Here is a 21,492-nt window from a genome sequence, read left to right on the forward strand (position 1 = left end):
TCCCCCCTTCCCGGTGCCCCCGGGACCGCCGTGCCCGGTGCTCTCGGTGCCCGGTGCTCCCGGTATCCCCATGCCCGGTGCTCCCGGCTCTTCGCCAACCAGGTGCTCCCGGCTCCCCCTTTCCCGGTGCCCCCGGGACCCTCACGCCCGGTTCTCCCGGCTCCCCGTGCCCGGCGCTCCCAGCCCCCCCGTGCCCAGGTGCCCCCGCTCCCGGGGCGGCTTCCCCGTTCCCCGGCCGGTGCCAGGTGCGGCCCGGCCCCCTCCGCTCCTCCTCTCCTCTCCTCTCCTCTCCTCTCCGCCCCGTTCCGTCCCGTCCCGTCCCGTCCCGTCCCGTCCCGTCCCGTCCCTCCTCCCCCGGGAAAGCGAAAGCGCGGCGGGCGGAAGCCGAGCCCTCCCCGCCGGGCCGCGCCGGGGCCGCGCCGGGGCCACCATGGCTTCCATCGGCCACTTCTTCCGACGGAGCCTGCGGCGCTCCGGCCGCAGAGGTGAGGGTCGGGAGGGGACGCCGGGAAGCAGAGCCCCGCGCCGGGCTCCGGGAGCTGCCGCTGCCGCTGCCGGTGCCGCTGCCGGTGTCGGGACCGGTGCCGCTGCCGGTGCCAGTGCCGGTGCCGGTGCCGGTGTCGGGACCGGTGTCGGTGTCGGTGCCGCTGCCGGTGCCGGTGTCGGTGCCGGTGTCGGGACCGGTGCCGCTGCCCGCCCCGGGGCCGCGGCTGCGGGAGCCGACGGTTGCCGGCGGAGCGGGGACTTTCCCGGGCAGCGCAGCGCGGCCGCGCCGGGTGGGATCGGCGGTGACGGGGAGCGGCACCGGCTCGGTCCCCTCCAGCCCTGCCCGTAGGCGCTCACCCTGCGGAGCCGCCTGCCCCCGGGGCTCACCCCGTCTCCCGGGGCTTGCTCCAGCCCCCGGCAGTGCCCCCATCTCCCAGGAGCGCACCCCATCCCCGGGGGGTTCAGCCTCCCCGGGAGCTGCACCCCATCCCCGGAGCCTACCTGGGCCCAAATGAGTCCCCCCCATCGCCCTGGGGCTTACCCCATCCCAGGGGCAGCCCCACGGGCTCCCTGTTTTCCCATCCCCAAAAGCTTTCCCAGCCCTTTGCCCACCGAGCGCGGCGTCGCGGGGCACCCCGGAGTGCGGCGTCGCAGGGGCACGGTGCCCCCGCGGCAGCCCAGCATTGCGGAGGCTTTAGAGGACGGTGCAGAAATGGGTCCTTTGGGATTTGTGAGCTTTTCCAAGTGCAGGATGGATCGTCAGGGTTTTCTGCCCTGCCATATCTCGAGCCGCAGCAGAGCAGGTTGGGGCAACCTGTGGATTTGGGGGGCTCGCTGCAAGCTCCCCCCTCAGGTCTGTTTTGTGCTGCCTGGCTCTTGCTCTGGGTGTGATATTTGTTTTTCCAAGCTCAGCAGAAAAGGTCTGATAAAGCCAAAGCCATTTCCTCTCTGCTGGGGCAGGTGGGCGGCTGCACAGCGCGGGAAGCAGGGCTCCCCCACAAACCGTCGGGCCGGGCCGGGAGGTTTCGGCACGCTGCAGCCTGGGAATTTTCCGGGAGGGAAGAAACAGGTTGTGCCACATCGCAACGTGGGTCTGAGCTCTAAGAAAACCCCGCTCTGGTCGGGGAAGCTGGTTGTGCAGCAAAATGTCTTTTTTTTTTTTTTTTTGAACGCTGGCGGCTCTGGTGCCATTTGCGCCTGGGCCAGCGTGCACCGCGGCAGCCTTTGCCCGCTCCGTGCCCGGCGGAGGCGGGGGTGAAAATCTGCAGCGCTGGCAGCCGCTTTCCATCCAGGAGCTGCCTGAGCCCCGCCGGCCGCCTGGCTCCTTCCCCTCCTCGCAGGGGATGCTCCCACTGCTGGGGGGCTCGGGGTGGTCCCCAAGTCTTCCCCGCTTGGGCTACGGGAGAGTTGTTGGCCAAAGCTCTTGTGACAGTGGCTTGTGGCCCCAGGACACATGAGGGACTGCGAATCCTGCCATTTTTAGGGAGTGCTGGGACCTCTGATGCCACATTAAATCCATCCAACGCTGCACGACGGTGTGCGGCCCTGAGCATCCCCAGAGCTCATCTTCCAGCCCAGGGATGGAGTGTTATGATCCCGGAGGGATTTAGGCTCTGCCAGCGAGGGCTTTGCAACCAGAGCTGGCGCAGGGGAGCGCTGCCGGGTGACGCCGCGCTTTTGGCAGGGCTGGCTGCGCCGGGTCGCCCGTGGGTCCGGCGCGTGGGTCCGTCTGCGAGAAGCATGACCAGCCTCCCCGGAGTGGTGGGTTTTACTCGGCTGTTTGAAAACAGCGTGGAGACGATGCAAATCCAGCCCTTGCTTGAGAGCACGTTTTGCATTCTCTGAAATGCAGAATGGGACTGGATAGGCAGGATTTAACCGGACTTTCACCTTCCCCTGGCAATCTGCGATGGGAAAACAACCAACGCCGGCATGCAGTGAGGATGGGGGGCGGCAGCAGCCCGCCCCGCTGCACAGCCTGGTTCCCTGGGGTCCCCCCAGCAACAACCTGGCCCCGTCGGTGAGGTCGGACTGCTGAAGCCATGGCTGGAGCATCCCAAGGAGGAGCAGGAGAAGCAAAACGCATCTTGTCGAGCTTTCTTCCCTGGCCTGGAGCATCTTGCTGGGCTGTCACACGGGTGATCCCCACCGAGGACAAACCAGAGGTGCCTGCAGCCAGGTCTCGTCCTTGGGATGCTCCTGGGCTTCCCCCTGCTGCGAAGGGACTTCGACAGGATGAATTTCTCCTTGCCAAGAGGAAGGACTTTGCACGCGGAGGTGGAGCGGCCTCGGGGTGCACGCGGGGGTGGCTTCACGCGTCTCCCCACCCCGAGCTGGGAAAGGCCTTTCTGGTCCCTGGGAAGGGACATCCCATGATGGGACTGTGAGTGTCACCTCCTCGGATGAGCTTTCTGCTCCCGTCGGCTCCTGATGACCTGCAGCAAAGGCTGGACGGGTGCTTCCAGACTAAAGGAGGCAGCTACGGAGCAGGGGGGATACATGGGGTGGGATGTCCCCCAGCACTGGTTTCGGAGGAGGACGTTGCGCACGAGGGAGAGGGATGATGAGAGCAGCCGGCCACGGCCGTGCCTTGCCCTGCCGAGCTGCGGCACAACCGAAAGAGCCAAGGCCAAACTCCAGGATGCGGGGAAAGATTTCATCCAGCCACGCATTTCTTTTCCTGCCTGTTATTCCTAGGAGCAGCTCAAGCATTTCAGTTCCAGCTCCCCGCCGTAATCAGAGCCAAGACCAAGCCCAGGATGGTTTCAGTGCCAGGAATCGGGGATTTAGAGAGTTGCAAGTGGCTGCGGGAGAGGGAAGAGCTGTGGCATGGCCTGGCTGCAGCCTCCTGCCGGCATTTAACTCCTCTCCTTCCCAGCCCTCGGATCTCGCTGCCCCACCGTGATCATCCCAGGGCCCTTGGAGACGTCGGCTTGGGCTCTTTTCACTCTTATTTCTAGTTTTTCGGGTTTTGACAGCTGACGCTCCCCAGCTGTCCTCCCCAACCGGCCGAACAAGAAATGGGGTGTAATCCCAGGGAATTGCTTTGCTTTGGGAGCTGTGGTTTAGGGAAAACCCTCGAGTATCTCATTTGCAATCAGCAGTTCCCAGGACTGAGAACATCTGGCAGGGAGAGGTTGGGATTCATCTTGTTGGTGCCTTTGGAGGTGCTCGAACAAGATCTGTGCTGTTTGTTTGCTGTTTTTTTCCCCTAAGGGAATAAAATTAATTGCTATAAAAGCATTCCCACACCTTCCCCCAGATGCTTTCTGCAGAGACCATCTGCTCTCCCCATCCCATGTGCCGGCTTCGCTCTGGGCGTCCCTCTGCCCTCCCTGGGATGGGACAAAGGAGGGCCGGGGGTGTCTGATGGCACTTTGATTTTCTCCAAAAGACTCATAAAAGCCATTTCTCTTTCCTTTCCTTGTCCTGTGCCCGCATGTCCCCAGCTGGTCACTGTCAGGGACCAAAACACCCTGTGCACCAGGTCCCAGTTCCCTCCAGCCACTTTGGCCGGTTCACGTGCAGCTCTGCATCTCCTCTCCTGCCATCAGGACACCTCCCGGCCTTTCATTTCACTCTGCTCTGGTTTTTGGGGGGTTTTTTTTGGCTACAGAAAGAAAAGAGGAGGCCTCTGCTGCAGAAAACAACCCCTCGCGTGTGCTGCAGGGGAAACCAGGAGAGCGGAGCTCCATCCTCTATTGTGCTGGACAGTTTTTCTTCGAGTACCTGGTGGTGGTGTCGCTGAAGAAGATGCCAGATGGACGTTACGAACCCAAGATAACCTACCAATTCCCAAAGGTATTTAGTCCCGTGTTTCCAGGAAGATGATTTTTCCAAATTTAGATGAAAAGGGGATGTTACTCCTTCCCCATCACTAGAGCCAGGGGAGGAGAACAGAAAAATACCCCGTGCCCTGGAGTCACGGACCCAAACCCCAGGGCTTTGCCTGCCGTGGGCTGGGGTTGCTGGGACCGTCTGTCCCTCCCTGTGGTCCGAGCCCCGGGCCACAAACCCCAGGAGGGAGATCCCGGGGTGCTCCCTGGTCTCCTGTCCCGAAAGGGGAGACCACGGTAGCGAAACCACACCCTGGGGAGGTGGCACAGGAGGAGACCCCTGTTTGCAGAGGGGCCCGTGGGTGCCTCTGCTTTACCCCACTATCCACAGGGGAAAAGAGTCAAAAATTGGATTTTGGGGAGATTCTTGTCCAGGGATGTGCAGGCAGCCTCTGCTTCGGTCTGGGCCGGGGGTTGCTTTGGGACACAGCCCATTCCACCCCATCCCCTGGGGCTACGGGCACCCTCCATCACCCTGACTCTTGGCATCACTTTGTTCCAGCGCGAGAACTTGCTGAAGGGCCAGAAGGAGGAGGAGGAACGTCTCTTGCAAGCCATCCCCCTCTTCTGCTTCCCTGACGGCAACAACTGGGCCCCCGTCACCGAGTTCCCCAGGTACCTGCCCCGCTGCGGGGTCTTGGCCATGGTTTCCCACCCCGTGCCGTCGTACCCCTGAGGGCTGCGGGTGGAAGAGCCATCCCGTCCCCATGCATTGTCTCTCCTTGCAGCGAAACCTTTTCTTTCGTCCTGACCAACGTGGATGGCAGCAGGAAGATCGGCTACTGCAGGCGGCTGCTGGTGAGCATCCCATTGCCCGTACACCCATCGCTGGGTCGGTGGTGGCTGTGCCACCCAGTCCCCATGGGGGGACGCGATGCCTTCTGCCACGCCCAAAGTACAACTCTTGGGGACGTGCCTTAGAAAGCCACTTGCCTTGACAAAGATGATGACAAGCAGCAAGGGGGTGCCCAAAGGGATTTTTTTTGGAGCTTTCATCTGCTGGGGCATCAGTTGGATGCTGGGTGGAGGAAAGCAGCATTTGCTGTAGCCCAGGGCTGGCCTGAAATGCAACCAGGAGATGCGACGGTTGGGAGGTGCCGTTCCCGGTATCAGTGGTCGCTGCCTCCCCACCGATCTCCCGCAGCTTCCCTGGCTCCTTTCCCTTGGCCGCAGCGGTCTGGATGGCTGCAAATCCCACTCGGGATCAGAATGGGGATGCGCGTGCGCCCATCCAGGTGCCAAGGAGCCGGGTGTCCTCAGCCCCGTCCCCCAAAATTGCTTCTGAACAGCGGCTGCCTTTCTCAACTCATGGATTTGGCCAGCTCGGGGCCTGCGAGGTGTGATGGAGGTCTTCCTTGGCTGCTGATTTACACACAGCCTGCTTAAATAGGGACGTAAAGCCACAGGGCCATACACCACGGCTCAGTGACTTGCTGGATCTCACCACCCTTTCATTCCATGGCGAACCTGCATCCAGGGCTGAGCTCTGGCTCTTTGAACTGGATGTCTGGAGGGCTGAAAGCGCAGAGAGCAAACAGACCCAGGATAGTCCAGTTGGAAAGGGAAAAAAAGCCCCAAGGATGGTGGGGCAGGACGTCTCGGAGGACGCGTGTCTGGGGGGAAGAAAGTTTGGAAATAGGCCAAAGGGCTTTGCACCAAAATGATTAACAGCTTTGGCATCTGAATTGCCTTCTCTGGGCACCCTCTGCTTTTACAGCATCAATTGCATCCTTGGCCTGAGCCCCAGCTCTGAAAATCCCCCAGCGAGTGACTGGGTACTTTGGGGGGGGCGAGTGGGGCCAGGGGGGATCTCTGGGGAGAGCGCGGAGCTGGTGCAGTGGGGCTGGGAGATGCTCAAAGCCTTTTCCCATCCTCTTCCAGCCATCCGGCCGTGGTGTCCGCCTCCCTGAGGTCTTCTGCATCATCAGCTGCCTGGGCTGCTTCGGGCTCTTCTCCAAGGTAGGGATGTGGTGGCTCCGTCTGGCGCGGTGGTCGCCCAGGCAGCCTCTCCGTTGCCTGCCGGGGTTTCACAGCTCCCTTTTTTCTCCCCCAGATCCTGGATGAGGTGGAGAAGAGGCGCCAGATCTCCATGGCCGTGATTTACCCCTTCATGCAGGGCCTTCGGGAGTCGCCCTTCCCAGCTCCGGGGAAAACCGTCACCATTAAAAGCTTCATCCCCGAGTCAGGCACAGAGGTTGGTGGGGGTCTCGGGTGCTCAGCGGCACCTCCTGGACTGCTCCAACATGGGGAGCCTGGGCTATCTCTGGGAGCATCCTCCACCCCTGCAGCACCCATGGGTGCTCGCTGGAGCAGTAGGTGGTGGGTCAGGCTTCTGGGGGCCTCATGCCCTGGAAATACGGGTGCCACCTCCCTCCTGGTCCAGGAGGAGAGCAGCAAGCAGTGAGGATGAGGATGGAGCCCATCTACAGGTGATGCTCTTCCATCTTTGCATCCTTGCAAAGCAGCATCTTTGCAGGTCCATCAGCCTTGAGCTGGAGCTGCCAGCACAAAACCTCCCCAGATGCCGCTTCTTAACGTGTCAGTGCTTGCACAGCCTTCACGTCATGCCAGGGCCGTGGAGCAGGGCTGGCCGCATCCCGCTCGCGAGCCGGCCTTCACCCCTCCAGCTGCGGCACACGGGGCTGTTGGGGTGCACAGGGGCGCTGGGGCCGTCGCGGGGTGTTGCAGGCTGCAGCGTCCCCTCCGCATCGCAGCGCTCAGCGCTCAGCCTCGGCATCCACCCTGGTTCAGCATCACGAGCAGGCAGGTGGCGGCATGCAGGCGTGCAGCCCTCACCTGTGGAAAGGAGATCTGATACGGGCATGGTGCCCACAGGGCTCATCTCACCCACGCACGGCCCAGGCTCGCACAGGCAGAGCCTTTTCTTTTGTTTTTTTTTTTCTTTCTCTTGTGGCAAAGCTGGGGTGGAAAAAGGGGGAGGATCTGCCTTGGCACTGGGCAAAATAACCTCAGTGCCCAGCATCCAGGGATGTGTCCTGCCAGGGCGGGTCTGAGAGCAAGATCCCTCCTCTCTCGTGCAATTTAGCAGCTGACTATCAAATTGCAAGAGATTTCTTCATCCAGGAAGGCTTGTGCAAGGGCTTTGCAGGTTGCTCAACGCTCTGGCTGCAGGCCAGGCTGCAGAGAGCGCAGCTGGGGGTGCCGGGAGGGAGGATTTGCAATGAGGACGTTCTTCGAAAGAGCTGCGCTTTGGGGCTCTGGGCAGGGGCTGGAGCAAGTCAAAGAGATCGGTGAGAAAACAGGGAAAGGGGTGAAAAACAAATCCTGGGTACTGCATGAGCTGGGAGCTGAGGATCGTGCAGGATTTGGGCTGGAAAGGGGTTGTGGAGCCCAGCCAAGCCCTGTGCTGCTGGCTGGGAAGATGCTGCTTTGCTGGAAAGGCAGGTTGGCCCATGGAGGAAGGGGATTTCCCCAGCTTTAGAGCTGGGGAGAGGAGCCAGGGCTGTGTCACGAGCTGCACAGTCCTGTTGCCCCTTCCCTGGTCGCCATCTCGGGGCTCCTGCAGCAGGGCAGAGGTATCGACCGGCTTTGGGAGACCCTTGTCTGAGGCAAAGCCAGCAGACTAGGCAGACCACCTGCAGATATCCATTAGATAATTCACTTTTGGGTCATCCTAGCTAGGACGAGGTGAGCTGGCCCTCCCAGAGAGTCTTTTGAGGAAGTCTTTGTGGTTTTTATAGCAAAAGTCATGCCCACATCCCTCCTCCCTTTCCTGGAGGCTGCTGCTCACAGATGAGCTGTCAGATGCTGAGGCGGGAGCACAGCCCTGCCCGTCTCCTACCAGGGACTTGTGAGCACTGCAGAAAAGAGGCATTTTGGTTAAAAACCTAGTGCTCCAATAAATAAACCCCACAGCGCACCTCACCACTGGCTACTCCTGCATCCTCAGTGCTGCACAGCCCAAATCTCCAGGCAGGACAAGATGAGATTTGTCCCTTGCGGAGGGACCTGATGCAGATGCTGCAAACTCTGGGTCATTAGTTGCTCCCAAGTCACCTTCTCAGGGGGCCAGGGTGGCGCAGGGGGAGCGTTGCACCTCCTCAGCCGGGGTTTGGTGGCTCTCCCTCGGCAGCTCATCGAGCTCACGCGGCCCGTGGACGCCCACCTGGAGCACGTGGAGTTTCAGGCTCTGCTCCAGCGGCTCAGCCCCCACCTCATCCTGCACATCTTCGCCTCCGCCGTGTTGGAGCGACGGCTCATTTTCCTGGCAGAGGAGCTGAGGTGAGTCCTGATCTGTTCATTTAAAAATAAAACAAAAAAAAAAAAACCCTTGAATGAGCGCAGGATGCAGCTGAGCTCGGGGTGGGACGTTCCTCTGAGCAGTGAAATCCATTTTCTTTATGCAATGCCACCACGATGGCTCCTTGTCCCGCAGCGTCCTGTCACAGTGCATCCATGCGGTGGCTGCTCTCCTCTACCCCTTCACCTGGGCTCACACCTACATCCCCGTGGTCCCCGAGTGCCTGCTCGACACCGTCTGCTGCCCCACACCCTTCATGGTCGGCATCCAGATGCGGCACTTGGAGCGGGTCCTGGACCAGCCGATGGAGGAGGTATTTCATCCGGGTGGGGGAAAGCATCTGGATGGAGCCATCGGTTAGTCCGTGACCCTGGGTTTGGGTTGGCTCCGGGGCTGAAGGCTCTGGTTGTGCCTTTTTCCCATCCAGGGAGGCTGGAGATTGGGGCTTCTTGCATGTTGGCACCTGGGGCAACACCTCCACGTCCCCCTGGGTGCTGTTGGCCACCCCAGGACCCGCAGCCCTGACCCTGGGGGCTCAGGGAGCTGCTGTCGGCCAGGCTGGCTGTTGGCATCATCCCAGCCTTGCAGAAGCAGAGAAAGGCTGCATGGGGACAAGCCACCAAGGCTGGGGCAAACATGGTCCCTGGGGGGATGCCCTGGTCTCCCTGCCCAGGTCCCTCCAGCACAGAGGGACCAATCCTTCTCCTGCTGCCCTCATGGGCTGCAGACATGGAGGTCTGATCATAAAACGGGTGGGAGGAAGCCTGGCTGCCTCGGTAGGGCTAAACCTGGTTGCTCTCTGCTCTCTTTCAGGCTCTGATAGTTGACCTCTGCGAAGGGAGGATCATCCGGGCGGTAGGTCCCCCCATGCAGGGCGTGGGGGTGGGCTCGCCTGGCCCGGGTGGCCCTGGGAGGGGCCCCTTTCCACCCTTGGTCCCAGCTACCTGGCAGCTTTCATATTTTGGGGGCAGAGACATCTTGGTGTCGCCCGTGCAGCGATAATGTCCCACGAAGGGATGTCTCCATCCGCTGCATCACTTTTGTCATGAGCCAGAGCAGCAGAGTCCACGTATTAGAATCATCACAGAATCGTTAAGGTTGGAAAGGACCTCTGAGATCATCGAGTCCAACCTATTAACCTAACTGCCTGGCCCACCTCTAAACCATGTCCCTGAGCACCACATCCACATGGTTTTTGAACGCTTCCAGGGACTGTGATTGCACTGCTTCCCTGGGCAGCCTGGGCCAGGGCCTGACCACTCTCGCCATGAAGAAGTTTTCCCTAATACCCAACCCAAACCTGCCCTGGCGCAGCTTGAGGCCGTTCCCTCTCGTCCCATCGCTTGTTCCTGGGGAGAAGAGACCGACCCCCCCGGCTCCAGCCTCCTTTCAGGCAGTTGCAGAGAGCGATGAGGGCTCCCCTCAGCCTCCTCTTCTCCAGGCTGAGCCCCCCCAGCTCCCCCAGCCGCTCCTCCCCAGCCTTGGGCTCCAGCCCCTGCCCCAGCCTCGCTGCCCTGCTCTGGCCACGCTCCAGCCCCTCCATGGCCTTCGTGGGGTGAGGGGCCCAGCGCTGAGCACAGCATTCGAGGGGCGGCCTCACCAGTGCCCAGCACAGGGGGACGATCCCTGCCCTGGTCCTGCTGGCCACACTATTCCTGATACAAGCCAGGGTGCCACTGGCCCTCTTGGCCACCTGGGCACACTGCTGGCTCATGTTCAGGCGGCTGTCGACCAGCACCCCCAGGCCCTTTCCCGCCGGGCAGCTCCCAGCCGCTCCTCCCCACGCCTGCAGCGGTGCCTGGGGTTGTTGTGCCCCACGTGCAGGACCCGGCCCTGAGCCTTGTTGGGCATCCCGCTCCCAGCATCACTGCAGCGCTCTGCAATGATAATTAATGAATGAGCTCTGCAGAAAGCCCCACTGATGGGCTGCACTAACCGCTGCCCGCGGCCATCTGAGCCGGCTGCTTCACAGCCCCGTTGCCTTCCAGGTCGGCGATGAGGAGGAGATCTTGCCCATCAAGCTGCAGAATGAGATGCTGACGTCTCTGAACAGGCACAACAACAACAACAGTAAGGGCATCTCTTTATATACGGTAAAACCGATGCAAGCTCTCCTCCCCAGATGGCCAGAGTCCTCAGCAAAATGGTTTTCCTAAAGACACCTGGCCTAGGATGTTTCTGCCCCCATTTGCACTAAAATGCAGCCACGGGAGAGAAATCCCTTGGCCTTTACCCTGTCCTGCGAAACATGAAAGCAGGAACAGTTAATTCTGCTGAAAAAAATCAGGGCTCGCCAACATTTGGCCCACAAAGATGCCTCCACCCTGGAAAGCAAACACAGCCGGTGCTCCCTCAGCAAAATTAGTCTGATCTTCGTTTACTGGCAGAGGGAGGTTTTAAGCAAGTAATTTCTCGGGATGCAAACAGAGACTGCAAACTGGCCAGGTTGAAATAGGTCCGTCCTCTCTATGCTCAGAAGTCCCATCCCCACCTCTCGTACTCCATGTCCTCTTCCAGCGTCCGAGCAGGTGAACGCGCTCGTCTCCGAAGCCTTCGTGCAGTTCTTCGTCCGAATGGTTGGCCACTACGCCTCGCACATCAAGTGGAGTAAAAACGGCTCAGGCACCTTCCAGGAGCGAGCCTTCTGCAAAGCCATCACCTCCAAGACCAACCGCAAGTTTGTGAAGAAGTTTGTGAAGACGAACATGTTTTCCCTATTTATTGAGGAAGCAGAAAAGAGCAGGATCCCCCAGGAAGGTAAATGGCCCCGTCTCTCCTTCCCTCTCCGGTCGGGTGAGCTCTGCAAAGTCCTGGGCTACTTGGTTAAGGGAAAGCGATGCCCCGTGCCCGGAGAGGCATGCAGCTCAAGGCTGAGGGTGCTCAGGGCAGCGAGTAGCACCCGTTTGCTCTCAACAGCTGCATTGTTTCGGCCCTGTCAAACAATCAAAAAAATCCCTGGGCTCATTTTAGATCTTGTTGCTTGACTGGGGACGGGGCAGACTTACTGAGAGCTCGATGTTTAGGCAAACGTGCCAGTAGCAGCGCAAATATTTGGCTTGGATGCAGGCAGCAGCTGGGAGCTGGCTCCTGGCTGCGCTGCCTGCGAGCCCTGACTCATATCTGCCACCGGCTCCGGCGTGGACCCGCGGCGACTGGGTTGGTCCTTCCCCTTTCCCGGGGATTTACAGGGTACTGGGCAGAGCCAAGCCTCCTCCCTTTGATGAGGTCAAACAGGGGTGACGGAGGTTGAGGAAGCCACCCAAAACATCTGTCGGTGGCCAGAGACATCCTGGCCTGGGACTTGCGACCCCCAAGGTCTTGCTGCACTAGGAGAGAGTGCAAGAGGGTGAGTCCTTGCGCTCTATCAGCAACTGCTGCGTCGGAGCAAAGCAGACGTCCCCTCGGACGGCACCGCGTGGCAGCGAGCGGCAGATGGTGCCCGTGGCGGGTCCCTCTCCAGCCCGCCCGGGGCCCGGCACTACCTCGGTTGCTGCTTTCTCTGCCCTTTTAGGTCAGACTTTATAGGGCAGGCATGGAGCTGGGTCTGCCTGGGGATGGCACAACCCCAGCTTTCTCGTTATATTCCCAGTCTACGTCACCTTCTTGGCTATTCGCATTCCCAGGGTCTCCCGCTTTCTCTCTTCCCTGCTGGTTGGAGAGGAAACACAAAAACTGAACAGGAGTGAAAGCGTGGGTTAAAAACTTACACTAACCCAGCATAATAAAGCCCATTTTGGGTAGGTGAGAGGGATGGGTGGAATTGCAGCAACCCCGATTTCAGCTGGGTCCTCACCTGGGTGCAGATGTCCGTACCCCAGCACGGTTTGGCTCCCGGGGTGCAGATGTGCTCCCCAGACTCGGGCTGTGCAGCCCTGTATCCTCCCCAGCCCGAACGCTTGCATTTCACTAACGACCTTTTCTCATCCACAGTGTATTTCCAGCAGAAAATAACAGAGTACCACGAACAGAAGAAGCACCGAAGGGACTCCTGAAGTCCAGCCTGGGAAGAGAGGAGCAGGGCTGGGACCGGGCAGCCCGCCACCAGCAGCGCCACGCTGCACAGACTCGACGCATGCCCCGTCCAAGGGCAGAGCACGCTGGACTCCGCTGGATCTGTCCGCCGGTTCCTACCTACCCGTGATTCATGAGATGCGTGGGCAGCGCTGAACACCAGTTTCTACCCTTTCCTTTTTTCCTCAGGGCATCGTTGCACTGGAAAACGCTTTTGCACAGAGCTAGCAAGCAGGCTGTGATTTCTTTTCCAATCTTGCTAGCAACTGGGGACAAACAGCGGCTCGCAGTGCCCGGCCCTGCACAGAGTCTTCGGCCCCGTCAGGACCTCACGCAGCGAGGGAGGGAAGTTGGGGAGCTGGCTGCAGGACAACAAAGGTCGTAAAGTAATTCTTAGAGACAAAAGAAGAAAAGATGAGTAGGAAATTGTATTATTTCTAATTAAAACAAACCTAGGTTTTGCAAATACGTAACATCCTACTGAAGAAGTTTCTGGGGTTTCTACTATTAACAGCTGTTTCACTTTATTTTCTATCAAGATATGCTCATTGTTAAATTACCGGCAGGAACAGTTGCGGTGGATTTTAGTGGTTTCCTCTATAGCGGCTGTCTGCTTCGTTGGTACTGCTTAGTTTAGCTCTTTAAAGAAACAAAAATATTCTTTTCCAACAGGTTATTTATTTGTGCTGTAAGCAAACTGTGAAGGCCACAGGGCTGTGTTTTATAGTAGAAGGAAACGGCTTTGGGTAGGGAGGAAGTATTTGTTAAATCCAGTAGTAAAACATGTCGACATCCTCCTCGTTTCTGGTTTTGGTGCCAACTTCTTTTAAAACCTTACAGTTCATTCACCCATCATCTCTGAAATGCGATGCCTGCAGCAGATTTAAAGCTAAATTATGGTTCTGCCCCTTTCCTAATGCGCTCATCCAGGGAATAAATATTGCAGCAGGGGAAGCTGGTGCTGGCTGCAGATCTGCCTGGTTCCTTCCCAGACAAACCAGGGCCAGACGCTTCTCCCAGCAAGGGCTGGGGTCGAAGGCAGAGCTTCATCCTCCTCTCTGGGATGTTATAGCCAAGCTGCCGTATCGCTCGGTACCCACTAGACCCGTGCACACGCACAGAGGTTATCAAAAATACAGTTTAATACAACTTTTGCAGCGGTATCGAATGCCACAGTGAGAGATTTTACATAAGCACTAACAAACAAGCAGGCTGACTGCCAGGCAGCTTTTGCTTTCAGAGCTGTTGAATATCTAACGAAAACAAGACAGAGGTAAAGGGCGTTTAATTTAGAAGCAACTATTTGTGCAGTCACGCACAAATGTAAGCGACAGAAACACTTGGACAGAGGGAACAAACCCAACAGCAATGAAACTTTCTTGCCCTGCTGAAAGAAAACTGTTGATTTTTTTGTTCAGCCCCCGTGTGTGTTTGGAGGGGGGAACAAGAATTATTTGTTAGAAGAAAAGGGGATTTGGGGCACTATGGGTATCTTCTCTGGCTCAAGTTCCCCCTCACGGGTAGAGAGGGTGTTACAGGTTTCACTAGAGGAAATTCAAGGTTAGTGCTCTTTTTCTGTGTTTCTTTTTTTCATTTAAAAATATTCACCTACCAGCAGAAAATTGTGTGTGTGGAAAATGAAGGGCACGTATCAAGAACTGTCCCTTTTGAAAAGACCACTTGCCTCCCCCTTCCCCCGCTTGTTCATTACCATTTTGAGAAGATGCTGAGCTTTTTGGTCGGGAAGCAGAACACCATCCCGTTGAGAAAAATGGGAAGCGGTCCTTGCTTTGGCAGTAGCTCTTTAAAAAAAGAAGAATTAGAAATCCCATAAGGGACTGGATTGTGTGGTTGCTTAACTCCTGCCAGAGAAAAATGCAATAGAAGGTTATTCCTTAGCTGCTGAAAATGGATACGCAAAAACTGATCCTTAAATTTAAGAAAAAATGTTCAAATGTAACCAGTGCTACGGATGGCAGCAAGGGTTAATTACAGCAAGGCAGAAGGGTTGGTGCTACCTTGCTGCTGATCAAAGAATAGGTTGAAAGCCGGTGTTAAGTCACTTGAAGTGCTTTTCCTTTTAGTATTGTTATGGAAAAAGGGACCCAGATCCATTCCCAGTGACCAGCCCAGAAAAGCCTCCTTTGGGAAGCGCATCAGCTCTTAGCTCTGCTTCTCAGCTGGCTACAAAAGCAACAGGCACAGAGTAACAGGAGCAAGCGGGCCCTTTTCTGGCACTAACTTCTCTCCCCACCATCCAGCAGCAGCTTCAGAGCTACGGGTGGTGGCTGAAGAAAGAAAACAAGCCCAGGGGCATAATCTACCCCAAATCTCCTCTCACGTCTTTTCCCTTTCAGTATCACTCCTCCTGACAGCTCCGTCCTTGTTTCCTAAGCCCGTGTGACTGATGTCGTTCCTGATCAGCACGTTTGAAGGGTTTCTTGAGTTGGGTTGGCCTAAACGTTGAAAAGCAGCTTGATATTCTCATGCTTGCCTACTCACCTGACCGGTGCAATCTGGCAAGAGCTTTAATGCCCTCCCTTTAACGCCCAGAGGGCGGACAGACTTCATATTGCAAGAAGTACGCACATCCCTGTGATCAATCAAGATTGGTGAAGAAAAAAGACACCATGCTGAAAGGGCAGATGTTGAATAGAATACCCTTTTTATTTCTTTGGACTCAGTCTGCCTCTGTTAAACCACCTACCTGGAGGTGGGGGCACTGTGTTTGCTGCTAGAGACACCGGGCAAACTCAGCTGCTGTTTGCCGGGGGCGCAGACGCATCCAGCTGGGCTCAGGTCACGTTGCAGCCTATCAGCAAAACTTGCAGCATGTTTTTAAATCCTTCTTCCTGCTCAAGATTTGTCTAACACTCAATCTAAGACTCCAACAGTAAATAAAAGAGTGCCAAGAAATGTTTCCCTGAACTGGAAAGTGCTCATTTATTCTGCTAAATTGTTAACATAGTTCCCAGCATAGTATTGGCCAACTCACACTCGTACAAACAACTCCCAGGCATGGTTTAGGAGTCAGCGCAGGAATCGCTCCTGATTTGCGGCTCAATTCCTGCTACGCAGCTGCCCTGCTTGGAAGATAAGTTTCGCGTTATGGCATGTGCCACCCTCTGCCAGCTGGCCTCAGTGACAGCAAACAGTCCTGGGCATATTTAACCTCCCAGAGTCAATGCAGTCGTTATCGCTAAGTGCTTTCAGATTGCTCCAGAACAATAATGGACACGGCTCCTACCTCAGATCACTTCCCACTTGGCTTTAACCTCTGTAAAATTGCTGCAGCCTTCACGTCTCGCTCTCTGGAAATGCTTGAACTTCTCTGCAACTCCAGTCCAGACTCAGAGATGGAGCATAGCAGCGCTGGAGGTACCTGGTGTGTGCAGGGTAGGAAGGAGAGAAGAGGAAAAACACTAATATGAACCAAAACTGACACTCAGAAGAAACAGAAACAGGCCCCGAGGTATCGTGACCTCTTTCCTGTGTTAAACTCCTTGCCAAAGCAAGGGAACGCCTTTACCAGGTCTGAAAAGAGGCAACACTCCAACACCACGTGGAAATTTTCAGCTTGCCTTTACAGTTTTCTTAACAGAGAACAGGTCGGATTTGTTTTGAAGGGAACATACTCAGCCACCGGTGTTCCGGGAAGCTCCCCGGGCTGCTGCTGCAAAAGCTCTTCCTGCTAAGCGTCTTCTGAATGCAACGAAGTGAAAAAGCACGTCGCGAGGTCAGGCCGAGCCCACAGAAATCCTGTCGCCCTTCTCAACTCCTCGAGCAGCCTGAGCTCTACAAGCGTATCTAAGATAACCGACGATCACGAGACAGTGCTGTAACGTCCAAGTGCCAGGGGTAAAGTTCATTTATTCCATTCTTTATTACAGGCATTTATACAATACTTACATCCATAGCAACACTTTATATGGCTTGGATTACCAGCAGTAGCTATCCCCTGATAACACTGAAACTTTACCAGGATAGAACCGGGAATTTTTTCCTGGCTGGCTGAGCACGGAGCACATTCAAACTCCCAGGTAATGAAAAGCCGAGGAAAAGGTGCCCTATTGCATTCCCTGAACATCAAGAGGCTTAGACATGTTCTGTAAACGCGAGTTTGGTCCTAGACAACCCTTTCAAGACTTCAGTTCTTCACCAAGCTCAAGTATCAGCGACAAATTACGTGGAGCAGCTTCGTCTTAAAACCCTGAATACTGAGAGCAGGATTCTCTTTGCTTGCAGCTCTAGAAAACCACGCATGCTCCAGGGAGGGACTTTCCAAGCAACTGAGTTTTGCACCCACTTCATGCTGATGAAAAACATGCGGTTTGTGAAAGGGGAGGCAGACCCTCAGCACCTTAAAATCCTTCCATTGCCAGTCCTTTGCCTTGCTCACCACTTGAAGGGCAGCAGCAGAGGCTGGACTATCTAGATCCAACCTTCAGCTAGCTGAATACAGTTAAAACTAAAATAAACTAGTTGTCTAAATTCCAGTTGTATCTAAAACCGTGATACTAAAGAGGCAGCTGCCACCTTACACACTGGAGATGCTCCCAGTATCAAGACACTGGGACTGTAATATGCCCAGGACGCTTCAGAGCCGTGCCCCAGGGCTGTGGTCAGGATGCGGGAACCAAACTCTCCCTCAAGCTTCAGCCTGGCAGGGACCCTTTGGGAACCCCCAGAACAAACCCACAGGGCCAGGCACCCCAAAGAGCCCTCAGCTGCGCTTGCCATAAAAATCGCTGCTCACAAGCATGTGGATGCCTGGAAGTTCAAGGGTGAAGTGGGGTTTCTCCTCCTCCTGAGGCCGTTCCTCCTCTCCCCAGTGACCCAATTCCCAGGCATGACCTCCAACTCACTTGCTGAAATGGTATCACCCCACAGGCAGGAACCAAAACTCTTCTAACCAGAGAAAACAAAAGCCCAGAGCACATCCACGTGCTAAATACTCAGCTGGAGAAGTCAGCATCTCGGTTCCGCTTCCTGCAACCGCTCAAGCTGGGGCCGGCCCCCGTTCTTCCCTCGCAGAGACAAACACTTCAACACCTAAACTACAGCCGCACTCCTCCCCTGTTCTCCCTCCAGCCCAAGCAGCCCTGTGTCCCTGCAAGGACACAGCTTAGGAAGGCTGACCTCTCGGTCCACGATGTCCGTATCACATCCTGACACCGGGTATGTCCCAGCGAGGTGGAAGAAGGGCTTTAAAAAGCTCTCCAGTTGCTGAAGGAACTGAATTTTCTCTCCACTTCCCAAGCACGTGTTTTCTAACGACCAGGGTATCCTGGGAAATACATGGGACCTCTTCTTGTGGTCAAGTGGGGTTTTGATTTATTGTTGGTTTTTTTATTTGGTTTTTTTGGGGTTTTTTTGGTTTTGGTTTTTTTTTTTTTTTTTTTTTTTTTTTTAAAAGAGTGAGCTGTGCTTAATTCCTTCAAAGAAGAGACACATGGAGTTGTCTCCAGGTACTGCTGTGGCTCTGGGTTCCCAGCAGACAGAGGTATTTTCTTACCATCTTGAGTGAGATGCTTCATGGTCAGAGGGCCAAGAGTTCCGCCACCAGGTTCCTTGCATCCCCTGCCGCCTCCGAGCGGCTCCCCGACAGCCACAGCAGCTCCCGCTCTGGAGATACCCGCTTTCCTCTCTACAGCAAGCCTCGGCACTTCGTTCGCGGTCTGAAGTTCCCCTCAGTGCCAGGGCCTGTGGCACACATTGCAGCGCTTCACGACCGTGCGATTAAGCCCTCCATTAAATCTCATTCAGCCTCCCTAATGCAGTTCACCACATTTAAAATGGTATTGAAACGACAACAAAAAAACCCCACCCCAAACTTACTGCAGTATGTAGCAGAGAAAGCTCTGGGAGATCCCAGAATGACAACACTCTACACATAAAAGCATCAGAAAACTGCTTTCTAAAGAGCAGGCAGGATTGTGCTTCATACGTCTAAGTCGGACAGAGCAACGCACACATCTGAAGACAACTGTTGCTCTCAGAATTCTTATTTATTAAGAGCAGAAAGGAAATTTTGCTTAAGTTTCATACATAAAAAAGTAAACAGTAAAATTTTCTTTTTATAGTCTTTCCACTGAAGAAAATTGAGAAATAAGTTGTCTTTTTAGATAACGTTTATTTAAAAAAATAAAATTAATTGACAAAGATACCACACTATTTTGCATGCCGGTCATCCCTTCCGCTCGCAGAACCCTGTTCAACGCATTATTCTTCAGCAAGAAACCGCTTTATCAGCAATGCATAAGCGAAAGAACCACATCAGTCTGGACTCAAACCTCGACAGCTGCTCCAGCTACACAAGCTAATGCGATATCTCTGTTTTTACCAGCTCAGGTCTTTAGTAAATAAATTTCAAGTGGACACTAAACAAGTATTTCACTAAGAGATGATGAAATATTAAAATTAAAAGCAAGTCGTATTGCAGCTGTAATTATACTACATTAGAAACGTCGGTTGCTGGGGATCCATTCACCATATATAGATTATTTTGTAATCAAGGTAATTACAAAGACAGAGCATTACTCCCTGCATGCTTTCCTGGGCTTTGAACCAACAGAGTTGACTACATGTAGAGTTGACTAGGGTGTACTTGGAATTCACTCTCTCAGGCAGGAGACTAGTTAAAGGAGTGTTACTGATAACAAAGAATAAAAGTTAGACGACATTGATTATTATAAATTACTTTGTTCTTATCTGCTTTTTGCCTTAGTCTCCTACATATCTTCACATCCATTCACGTAGAAAACCAACTCTTTCTTATTTCTCCTTACGGTGACTCCCCGTTTACTAATGGTGATTAGAATGCGCGGAGGAGGACTTGATTCGGAACACGTGGATGTGCAGATGGGCAGCAATCTGATTGCACACACTGACACAGTATCGAAGCAAATCAAAGAGAGAAAAGATCTGCCAAGGGGAAAGAGTTACACACAGTGAGATCTATGTGTTCATAGAGTATACCACCACCCACATACTTTAGAGTAAAAGCACTGGGGTCTTCTTTTCACGAACTAAAACTCCAACTCTAGGAATAACCACCCAGTGAAGAAAGTTCCTAGGCATGCCGGGCTTTCTTCCAGCTTTGTAAGAGTACAGAGGCTTAATTCTAGAGTCAGAGAGGGGAAAACAGTTATAGTAGCTACACAGATACTGTGAAAAGCCCCATTAACTCTGAATGGTTATAACCATACATAAAATATCAATTTTATTAAAAGGTTAACACTGCGTTTTGGTAGATAACACTTGAGTGCTTGATAAGGACATATGAGTTTAACTTAAGATATTTTTTCCTAATGGGTGCTGCTAGTAATGACAGACGTACGTGCTTTCAAGAGCCTACACAGCCATGCTACGCTTGCACTGCACATAATATATTCCCTTGCTAACAAGGCATCAACACAAATCTTCAAAATATTCTATTCTAAGCTTTGAATATTTGCTATATTGCTTTAAAACTGTTTAAACTATGCCCCAAGCAAGCCACGTTTACCTCTGTTTGCGTGAGCTCTATTTAAAATCAACTCAGTAAAGTAGGTTCCCAGTCCCGCCGCCCTCCAGGTGAGTCAGCTAGGCTCAACCAACGCACACGGTATTTGTGAAAGAACACGCAAGTGCTTGCGACGATTACGACAAGCAAAGTGAGCCCGTACTTACCAGGGCAATCCAGAGTACAATATACTCATCAATAAAGCTGTTAAAATACTGGTCCAGAAACAACAGCGCTGGGCCTATGAATGCTGTGTCGTGCAGGTGCATTTCACTTTTGGTCATGTGTGCAACCTACGTTAAAAAAAGGACGTTTAATAAACATATGCCAGCCAAGGCAGAGTGATTTCAGAATACACAAGGCCAAAAAAACTCTAGTTCAAGCCACGTGACCATAAGATATATCGAGTACTTAAGTAGCAGCAGCAACACTGTTTTAACCATGAAAGTCTAGAGCTCTGCGAGATGCAAAGTTTGCAGAGAAGTATCTTTTATTAGAACAAAGAATGTCGCTACAGGAAAAAAAACCTAACAGATTTTCCAGCCCACAGACTTCTCTTGCCAGAAACAAAACAGTAAAATGGAAGTAGACTGGTAAATCTTAAGGTTTAATTGAGCCTGGAAACCAAAACTCACAGCTGCTACATCTTCAAAAATCAGAGACACTTGGTGTTCCTCTCGCTCCGCCTGTTTGTTCCCACCCCATAAGGATCACCACTTCTCTCTGGCTACAATTTGAGAATCACAGTTTTTCTCGCCCAGGTGTGATCTTCCCACCCTTTCCCACATGCACAGCGGCTGTCCTGCACCACATCCTCACTTCTACCAGCACAACTGGCGACGTGACTGTGTAGTAAACTGGTCTCGGTAAGAAATAAACTTTTCCATTGCGAGTTATGTCCAACACCGATCCAGTTCACGTAGCAACACAGCATACGCCCGCAGAACTGAGATGGTGTGGGGCAGCAGTCGTTTCATCCCTCATTCACTCCCTATTCAACGGGGGCTCCTCTCCTGGTAACGTTCCCATCTGTCCCCCGGTACAAACCCATTAATAATTTTAACCACTATTTCTCTCCGATTGAGTTAAACCCTGCGCAACTGTTTCAAACCTCAGCAGCTCTGTCACCTTCTCCCCTTCTCCCAAACTTCCCTCCCCTCTGCACCTGTACCTGCACCTGAGGAGGGTTTCAGCCACCTCTGTTCCTGCCCAGCTCATCATCCACACGCACAAATACACTGCAAAAATGTGAATGAGCAGCTGGGAAAGGGTGACAAACAGAACTCTGGCAACTCTAAGCCCTACTGGCACTGACTGTGTAACCATGGTGTTAGCTTGAGGTTTACCACTCCTCTTTCAAACACAAAAAAGGCTCCGCTGCACCTCCAAGCTAC

The 21,492-nt window shown here is 54.5% G+C and overlaps 2 protein-coding genes across 7 annotated transcripts in view; one reads left to right on the plus strand and one right to left on the minus strand.

Annotated features, from left to right (window-relative positions):
- The first annotated feature begins 332 nt into the window (after positions 1–332).
- On the plus strand, positions 333–15,514 carry DENND2D (DENN domain containing 2D). Its single transcript, XM_087762354.1, has 12 exons — positions 333–485; positions 4,103–4,287; positions 4,825–4,937; positions 5,051–5,120; positions 6,204–6,281; positions 6,376–6,516; positions 8,416–8,564; positions 8,719–8,896; positions 9,397–9,438; positions 10,572–10,653; positions 11,101–11,340; positions 12,514–15,514. Exons 1-12 carry the CDS (start codon positions 431–433, stop codon positions 12,573–12,575), a joined length of 1,395 nt encoding a protein of 464 aa, XP_087618480.1. The 5' UTR covers positions 333–430; the 3' UTR covers positions 12,576–15,514.
- Positions 15,515–18,581: 3,067 nt separating this feature from the next.
- CEPT1 (choline/ethanolamine phosphotransferase 1) overlaps positions 18,582–21,492 on the minus strand; it is a 32,206-nt gene continuing 29,295 nt past the window's right edge. For all 6 annotated transcript variants that reach the window (XM_087762358.1, XM_087762359.1, XM_009463299.2 and 3 more), the window contains exons 8-9: positions 20,266–20,391; positions 18,582–19,518 (exon numbers count right to left, since the gene is read on the minus strand). In XM_087762358.1, coding sequence (XP_087618484.1) covers positions 19,399–19,518; positions 20,266–20,391 — 246 coding nt within the window. In that variant the 3' untranslated portion in view covers positions 18,582–19,398. The remainder of the gene's footprint in view (positions 19,519–20,265; positions 20,392–21,492) is intronic.

The sequence above is a fragment of the Nipponia nippon genome, unplaced genomic scaffold (assembly GCF_047370975.1).
Source record: "Nipponia nippon isolate SJK-2023a ecotype South Korea unplaced genomic scaffold, ASM4737097v1 scaffold_25, whole genome shotgun sequence".
NCBI lineage: Eukaryota > Metazoa > Chordata > Aves > Pelecaniformes > Threskiornithidae > Nipponia > Nipponia nippon.

What these genes read in the sequence shown, in the direction of transcription:
- DENND2D (XM_087762354.1), top strand. Translation starts at nt 431, where the DNA reads ATGGCTTCCATCGGCCACTTCTTCCGACGGAGCCTGCGGCGCTCCGGC. An exon ending in GCGGCGCTCCGGCCGCAGAG is followed by an intron (nt 486 to 4,102) that starts GTGAGGGTCGGG and finishes TTTTGGCTACAG; the next exon opens with AAAGAAAAGAGGAGGCCTCT. An exon ending in TCCCCGAGTCAGGCACAGAG is followed by an intron (nt 6,517 to 8,415) that starts GTTGGTGGGGGT and finishes CTCCCTCGGCAG; the next exon opens with CTCATCGAGCTCACGCGGCC.